At 48.3% G+C, this 8,694-nt stretch overlaps 2 protein-coding genes across 5 annotated transcripts in view; both read right to left on the bottom strand.

The window, feature by feature from the left end:
* Positions 1–1,909: 1,909 nt before the first annotated feature.
* On the bottom strand, positions 1,910–6,454 carry GPRASP1 (G protein-coupled receptor associated sorting protein 1). Its single transcript, XM_024117429.2, is given in 1 exon segment — positions 1,910–6,454. A coding segment is annotated over 1 exon segment (4,119 nt). The 5' UTR covers positions 6,196–6,454; the 3' UTR covers positions 1,910–2,076.
* A 392-nt stretch (positions 6,455–6,846) lies between these two features.
* ARMCX5 (armadillo repeat containing X-linked 5) overlaps positions 6,847–8,694 on the bottom strand; it is a 53,204-nt gene continuing 51,356 nt past the window's right edge. For all 4 annotated transcript variants that reach the window (XR_008616365.1, XR_008616368.1, XR_008616370.1 and 1 more), the window contains 2 exons: positions 7,274–7,341; positions 6,847–6,920 (listed from right to left, as the gene is read on the bottom strand). Coding sequence is in view for 1 of the 4 variants with exons in the window: in XM_055081752.1 (XP_054937727.1) it covers positions 6,902–6,920; positions 7,274–7,341 (87 nt within the window). In the remaining 3 variants the exon portion in view is untranslated. The remainder of the gene's footprint in view (positions 6,921–7,273; positions 7,342–8,694) is intronic.

Below are 8,694 nucleotides of genomic sequence, written 5' to 3'. Positions count from 1 at the left end.
TCCTCTAGCAGTGGCCGATGCTTCCCTCCACGTTTGCCTCCCGCAGGCTGACTTCCTGCCTCTTGAGCTCCTGGGCAAAAACAGACCCCGGCTAAGACGCTCGCGATTGGCTGAGGGATTGTGTCCTCCGCCAACAAAGGCCATAATTCTGGGCGCCGGAGGGATTAGCTTTCAGGCTAGTGCAGCATGGAGAGACACCCACCCACGCACCCACCATCATGTCCTACCACTCCTCTCACGGCCGTCTGTCAAGCGTCAGGTGAAAGTCTTTCCTGTCCCTTTTCAGCGCGACACACCTCTATGCCGGTCCAAGTGAGAGTGCGATCACGTGACGCACAGTTAGCCCCACGTGACCGCGCACTCGGCAAGTCTGCCGCAGCCCTGCAGCACGCAAGGCACAGTCTTCTGCTTCTGGGGTTGAGCTGCTTGCTAGAACAATCTGAAGCTCCCGATGGGGTGAAGATAGCTGAAAGGAAGGCTGTATTCGGAGCCAAAGCTTCCAGCCCTAAGCCTGGGCCTTGCTCTGTAGGAGCACAGGGCTGGCGAGGAACACCCCATGAGGAGTTTGGAGACCAACTGACTTTTAGTATTCTGTGCAAAACTCGGGCGACCTACTAAAACACACACAGGATCTGTCTTGAAAAATATTGATAGCCAAAACAAACATTCAATCTCCAATTTCCACAACCAGGACGATCTCTGTTAGCACTTGTGGTTTGTGAATGGAGGCAAAACTGCCACTTTGCCCTGTTTCCATAAATCTTGCAGCCTAGAATCCGGTAGGAAAAAAGCACTTTGGACCCTGAGACAAACGAAAAGTGAATAAAACTTTGTATATTTCCCTTTAGCCTGGACTACCCCCACCCCAAACCAACTTTATCCCTGACTTTCGCTCTTGTCTGAGGATACGTTATTACTTTTGTGAATCCGAAAAATGTGTACCATAAACTCAGAAACTTTGGAAAGTTTACGGCTTACTCCCTTTAAATTATGCATTTTTATTTAGCAAGCCAGTGCTTCTCAAGTTGTAGTCTCTCACATTTCTTTATTCCTTTGACATGTTTTACATGGTTGCAGGATTTTCCATAATCAAATAATATACATTTGCATAAATTCAGTCCATCTCACACATTTTTGGGGGGAGGGATCATCTTCCATGTATGATACCAGTCTTTTCTATTTCACCAAATACAGAAGGTATCAGAGCTTTTCTTAGCCAATTTTAATACCTATATATCATCACTTTTAGTGGCTGTATGCTATTACCTTAACACTTTCCACGGCACCACCATGAAGAAATGGTCTTCCTGACAGTTAAATTTGTGTGCTTTCTGGTCTTATTCTTTGAACCTTTAAGCAGGATCAAAGAAACACCCATACTTTGAACTGCAAAATGCAACTTCTCAGCTCTTCAAAACTTACCTTATCCTCTATATCCCTTAATACACTCCTCCCAGCCACTCCAGGCAGACTGGATACCTCACTCCCATAGGAACACTTTTTCCAACTCCAAGCTTTTCTTCACAACATCCAACCTCTTCCTTACATTTCAGAGCCCAAATTAATTGGGTCCTTCTTCTCTGAAGCATACCCTGAGTAGCAGCCCATGGTAAGATTTTCATTTAAAGATACGAGAATAGCTTTTTCAAGGAGCATTATTATTCATACGTTAATTACCTCTGTGTTATCATATGTTATTTTTGCATCTATATTTTAAGTTCATGGAGAAGGTTGATTTCTGCCAACTTTAACACATAACTTTATTGAAAACACGTGATTCAAATATACATCAAAAACACTAGAACAACAATCAGAAGGGTAGCTTACTTATGATAGCTCAATTCATTATAAGCTTAAATGGTAAATTCACAATCTAGACAAAAACAAGTATCAACAAATGTGCTTTCAGTTTTAATATTCGTTTGGCATCAGAAGATTGATCCAGCTCATACACAGAGTCTGGCAAAGTCAGTATCAGCATTAAAGTGTACATTACAACATAGAACCAACTTTGAAAACTAAAGCATTATTCAAGGACCATAACTCAGGAATATAAGGACAATCAGAGGCAAGTGATTAATCATACTCATTTTTTTGTTCTGCCTCAGGGTCATTCTGATCATCTGTTTTGCCTTGCAGTTCCTGAGCAAATTTCTCAACTTCATGGAATGCAGAGATAAATGGCTCAAGACTGAAATCATCATCAGTGAACCACAACGCCTCTTTTTTAATATTGTTACCAATATTCTCAAGCATTGCTAGAACAACCTGAATATTGTCATTTGTCTCTTTCCTGTTAAAAAGGCCCATAAATTCTGACACAGCTTCAGCACTGAGTAGTTCTTTTGTCATGACAGGATTTTCAGACAAATTCAGTAGCATCTTCAGAACATGAAATCTTGTTTTGGTATTGCCCGTGGCTTATAAGGAGAGAAAGCCAGATATATACTTGGCAACCAGTGTGCGATAGTCAGTAGTTGTAGTGAGGTGTCTAACCATCTTTATTCCAGATAACTGCTCAGGGGAATCCAACCTATAAGCAAGAGTTTCCTCACACACTTGACATACGTATGTCTGAGTCATGTTTAGATTTGGATAAGGTGGAGCCATGTGAATCATATTTTCCAAAAACCTTGTCTTAACTCGGGAGGAGGGATAATTGAGCAAGGTTTCAATAAGTGAGACAACACCTGAATCGCGAGTGAAATAACGAGTAAATTGAGAAGCACTCCTCATACCCATTGCAATTTTAGATATTTCATGAATAAAAGGATCTTGAATTTTGTCCGTTAATAGAAGGAGTTCTTCAAACTCTTCAGGACCAATTTTAAGCTCACACTGTATGCAGCTGCAGAACCAACTCTCAGGCTCTGCACTCTCCCTCGTCTTAAGATGTTCTCGAATTTCCCTGACTGACCAGTAGGACGGATCATACTGAAATGGGAACTCAGGGTCAGGCTGATCAGGCTGAAGCGAAGATTCCTGCTCTTCCCCTTCTAGGCTCAGTTCCATGTGCTTGGGCTTTCCTCCAAACATTTCAGAGAACAGAAATGCTGCTTCTTTTGAAAATCTAAAGGGGCTTGGGGATGGGAAGCCAACCCTACCCCATGCGCCAGGCTGGAACTGAACAGTAACCTCCTCCCAGCTCTGGGGCCTGCGTAAAGCATCAGGCTCCAGCTCAACTGAACAGCTGGACCTGCAAATGGCCCTGTACACAGGGCTAGGATTTGATTCAAAATGTGCCTCTTCTCCTGCCCAGAACCAGGACCCCACTATGGCCTCATCCTCCTCAGCTACTGTCCTTGACTCATAGTTGGTTCCATTACCAGTCCTGTTATTGGCCTCATTTTTAGCTCCAAGCCAGGACCCAACAACTGCCCCTTCCTCATTTTCTGGCCTGGATTCAGAGGTGGCCACAGTTTCAGTCTCATTAATGGCCTTGTCTCCAGACCAGAACCAGGACTCAATAATCATCTCTTCATCATCCTCTGGCTTATATGCACAGCATGTTTCTGCTTCTATATTGATTTCTTTTGCATCCCAGAACAAGGATCCAAAAGTGGTTTCCTCTCCAGACCTTGATGTGGTCTCTTCTATTGCCTGGGGTCCAACGTCTATATTATATTCTTCAGCCCAGAACCAGGACCCAACAATGATTTCCTCCTTTTCAGTGCCATGCTTGGACTCAAAACTATCCCCTGCCTCCAGACTGGCTTCTTCTTCAGCCCAGAACCAGGACTCAACAATGACTTCCTCCTCTTCAGCTTCTGGACTGTATTTGCTGCAAATGTTAGCCTTGCTCATAATGGCCTCTTCCCTGGCCCAGAACCAAGACCCAAAAAAATGTTCCTCTTCAGCTGCCAGCCTGTCCTCTTCCCTAGCCTCTGCTTCTGTTTCAAGCCTGTCTTCCTCCCCAGCCCAGAACCAAGAACCAATAATGTCTTCCTCTTCAGAATCTGGCCTGAATTCTTCTCTATCTGTAGCCCCTATAATGGCTTTATCCCCTTTCCAGAACCAGGACGTGATCATGGTCTCCTCCTTGGTTGGTGCCTTGGCTTCTTCAGTCCTATCATCTATACTGCCCTCTTTCACAGCCCATAACCAGGGCCCTACAGTGGTCTCTGGCCTTGTATATTTTCTGGACCAGAACCATGAATCAACAGTGTCCTGTTCCTCCTCTGGCCTAGACTTCCAGCTGCCTCCATTGGCAGCAAACATACAGGGATCTTCTCCTGACCAGAAGTCAGACTCAGTATTGATCTCTTCAGCAGTTGTCATAAATTTACATTTGGCACCAGTGGCATACTTCATACTGATCTCTTCAGTGGTCCCAAACCAAGATGATATAATACCCTTTTCCTTGTCTTCCAGGCTAGACTTGTTGCTGACTTCAGCCCTCCCACAAGCTTCTACTCCAGCCCAGAACCATGACCCAATAATGGGCTCCTCCTCTTCAGTCTCTGGCATAGTGTCACAATTGACTTCAGCCCCAGAATCCATCTGGGCCTGGTTTCCAGCCCAAAACCAGGACCCAAATATTGTCTCTTCTTCAGCTCCTGGCCTGGCCTCTTCTCTAAACTCAGGCTCTGTATTGATTTCTTCTCCAGCCCAGAACCAGGGACCAATGACCTCTTCTTCCTCAGACCTTGGCCTGGACCCACAGCTGGCCCCAATATCAGCTTCCACACTGGCCTCATCACTGACCCAAAACCAAGACCCAAAAATGGTCTCTTCTTTAGCCTCTGGGTTGATTTCTTCATTAGCCCAGAAGCAGACACTGGCAATGGCCTTTTCTGTATCATCTGCTGGCACAGATTTGGAAGTGGCATCAGCCTCAGTTTCCACACTGCTCTTTCCCCCAGTTCCAAGCATAGAATTGCCAATAGGCTCCTGCTCAGTCTTTGGTCTGAATTTACCACTGGCCTCAGTCCCCATACTGGCCTCTTCTTCAGTCCAGAACCAACTGCCAACAATGGACTCATCCTCCACTTGAGAACAGGACTTGACAGTGGCCCCACCCACTATGCTGGACTCTTCTGCAGCCCAGAACCAGGCCCCAGTGAGGAACTCTTCCTCTGACCTGGCTTCTCGCTTTGTCCTGGCTCTGGCCTTGATTTTGGCCTCTTCCTTTGCCATTGCTCTGGCCCTGACCTCTTTCTTGGACTTGGGCCTAGACAAGTTATTAGCCTCTTCTCCAGGCCAGAACCAGGACTCTTTTTTGACTATATCCATAGAGCCAGACATGAAATCAATGGAAGCTTCTTGCTTGGCCCTGTGCCTGGCCCTGACATCGGCTCTGGGTTTGTACCTGGCCTCCTCTCCAGCCCAGAACCAGGATTTTACATTGTCCTCACATTCAGACCCAGAATTAGATTCAGAGACTTCTTTCTTAGACCTAAACCAGGACCTACTATTGGTCTCTTCCCTGGGCCTAGACCAGACACTGGTCTTTTCTCTGGCCCAGAACCAGGATGTCTTAATAGATTCATCCTCAGAACCAGAACTGGATGCAACATAAAGCTTCCGACTGGTTTTGGGCCTAGACATGGCTTCTTCTTTGGCCATGTGCCTGGACCTAGTACTGGCCTTTACCCTGTCTCTAGGATGAAGCCTTGTACTGACCTCTTCTCTACTCCAGAACCAGGAGCTCAGAGAGGATCTATCCACCCATCTGAAATCACAATTGTGAGAAGTTTCTGTTTTGGATGTAGGCCTGAGATGGCACCAGGACCCCATATTGGTCTCCTCCTCTGACTCAAACAAAGGCTGGACCTTGGTGCAAGGAAAGGACTCAGCATCCATACTGACCAGTTCCCTATCCATAGACCAGATCTTAGTTTTAGCAATTGACCCAGACTCAGTACTGATCAGTGGCCAGGATATAGCATTGGTTTGGGACACTCCCTCTGTCTTCAGTAGTGCCTCAGCATCAAACTCAGTCTTGGCCCATGAATAGGTTTCATCCATGGACCTTGCTCCAGTGATTGCCTTGGGCTCACTCTTAGGATGTGTCCCAACTACTGCCATGGTCTCAGTTTTGGGCCTTGCTCCAGGCATTACCTGGGCCTGGGTCCTAACCTTGGGTCTGACCACCATTGGGACTTCATTCTCTCTCTCAGCCCTACCCCCAACTTCTTCTCCAGGCTTCTTTTCAGGCTTGGCCTGGATGCCAGGCTCAATCTCAGCCCCAGTCATAGTACAAGTTACAGAGGAGACCTGATTAAATACTGCTATCCCAGTCTCAGCCTCTACCACAGATCTGTCACAGTTTTGTATCTTCACACTCTAATCTTTTGATGATTCAGGTGATACAGTTGGAAACAAAAGTTAGAGTCAATCACCAGTCCAGCAGTCAATCAGCCTCCTTCCCAATCCCAGCCTCAGCCAATACTACAGTCAGAGTGAAGAAAAAGCACAACCAAGCTGGAAGAGGATGGATGATTCTTGGGTGGGTGTAGACCTGTTGAGGGTGGTGGTCAGCAGCAATTCCGACACCACCAGAGCTGCCACTGGAAGTCAATCTAGGAAGCGAGAATGATGTGGGGCTTTAAGTCTATTCCAACTGTGTCACTCCATGAAGACTCACATAGAGAGCCTGGACCTCGAATGCTTGATGGGAGAGTTAGGCTATTAGAAGTCTCTCTATCACCTTCATTTTTTCTACAATTTTTATCCCCAAAGCTGCCATATTACTTTGCCTGTTATTAAACAGGTATGAAGATGGTGGGAAAGTATCTGGGCAATGGGAGAGGCTGAGGAGCCCCCAGGACAGACCCTAATCACTCTTGGACCTATGTTGGTCTCCTCTACCCCACCCAAAAGTTGTACCCATTCCCATACCAACCTGCACTGATGTGGCACAATTTCTTGCTCCTTTCCTTGATTCCAGTGGCGTCAAACTCTACAGCAGCCTGCATATCCTGGGCACAAGTAAACATATAGCAGAGAATGGAGCCTGACTGCTAGATACACAAGCAAGAACCCTGACCCCTGATACAAACATCTCTCTTTCTGTTTAAGGGTCTAATATGTCTAATGTTTTCTGTGTCCTGGTTCCTACACTTAGGTCATTTCCTCCCATTCACGACTCAATCCACACTTACCCCACTACTCCTAATATCTCCTGCAGGAAATGGGCAAGGTGTTCTGCGGCAATGTGCAAATTTGACAGAGAGTAGGAGAGGTGGAGGAGGCCCTGAAACCACTTGGATCAAAGAACCTGCCATGATAATGCTGTGTAGCTGTCTCCTGCATCGCCCCTCTTTGCACAAACCTCCAGAGATTTGAACCAGACTCCTCCTCCTTTCTTTCTTTCGAGAAGTGACCAGCCTTAAAGCAGGCCTATGGAAAAACAGATCAAAAGGTAAGATGGTCAAGAAATAATGGTAGCAGCTGAGTGCTTGGAGGACAGACAAACAACAAACATAGGAGTACCCAAGTTATCTATCTTTTAACATTTACGGTCCCGTTGCTTAGAATATTTTCTTTTAATTTAAGCCCTATGGATCAGGCTTCTGGATAACTCATCTTCACATCACACTCTTCCTCTTACTCTCTTCTCCAATTCTGAAGATTCACTACTTGGTGTTCACATCCCTTGTGCTATACAACATAGATTGGGGGAAGGGCACTCGCATATTCTAGAAAGCAGGTTGTGCAGTGGTACTTGTATTTACAACTTCTGTCCCAACCGCACCTACCAGTCCATCTTTTCCACCCCTCATCTTGGATGGAGGTGAGGGAGGAAGGCCAGGAAGTGTGGAGAAACCGGGTAGACAGGAGAATTTTAGGAGGTATTCCTGGATGCCTGACCTGCTCTGGTCGCAGTCACCCCATCCCGATTCGGGTGTCCAGTCAATGGCTGCTGCCCACCATCACCCCCCATCCCCACACAACTTCAGATATACAGGCCGTTTTCCCCTCGCTAGTTTTTCTCAAGCCTCTCCTCTACAGATGCACCCCGTGGCCTGAAATCGCCAGACCTACCGCGCACACAGGACACTCTGGCATCAAAGAGGCGCCTGTGGGAAGGGACAGCACCCGGCACGCGGGGTCCGACAGACCCCTTTCCAGAATCAGGGCCCGGGAGGGCGGCCCCCCGCGCCCGCCCGCTCGGCACCCGGCTCCGACCGCCACCCGCGGAGGCATCCCCGACGCCCCCACCACGGCTCCCCTCCGCCATTTCGCCCGCAGCAGCCTCCCCCACAGCCCTCTGTCCAGTCAATGGCTGCTGCCCACCATCACCCCCCATCCCCACACAACTTCAGATATACAGGCCGTTTTCCCCTCGCTAGTTTTTCTCAAGCCTCTCCTCTACAGATGCACCCCGTGGCCTGAAATCGCCAGACCTACCGCGCACACAGGACACTCTGGCATCAAAGAGGCGCCTGTGGGAAGGGACAGCACCCGGCACGCGGGGTCCGACAGACCCCTTTCCAGAATCAGGGCCCGGGAGGGCGGCCCCCCGCGCCCGCTCGCTCGGCACCCGGCTCCGACCGCCACCCCCGGCGGCCTCCCCGACGCCCCCACCCCGGCTCCCCTCCGCCATTTCGCCCGCAGCAGCCTCCCCCACAGCCCTCTCCTGGCACAGGCACCGTCGACGGCGGGGCGCGGGCGCCCAGAAAGCCCACCGGGGAGCGGCCACGCCGTTCGCCTCCCCAGGATCCGAGGGAAGCCCTGCGGCCAAGACCTCAC

Source organism: Physeter macrocephalus, chromosome 21, assembly GCF_002837175.3.
Source record: "Physeter macrocephalus isolate SW-GA chromosome 21, ASM283717v5, whole genome shotgun sequence".
Lineage (NCBI taxonomy): Eukaryota > Metazoa > Chordata > Mammalia > Artiodactyla > Physeteridae > Physeter > Physeter macrocephalus.
Note: the sequence above shows the minus strand (reverse complement) of the source record. Positions and strands in the feature narration are given on the sequence as shown.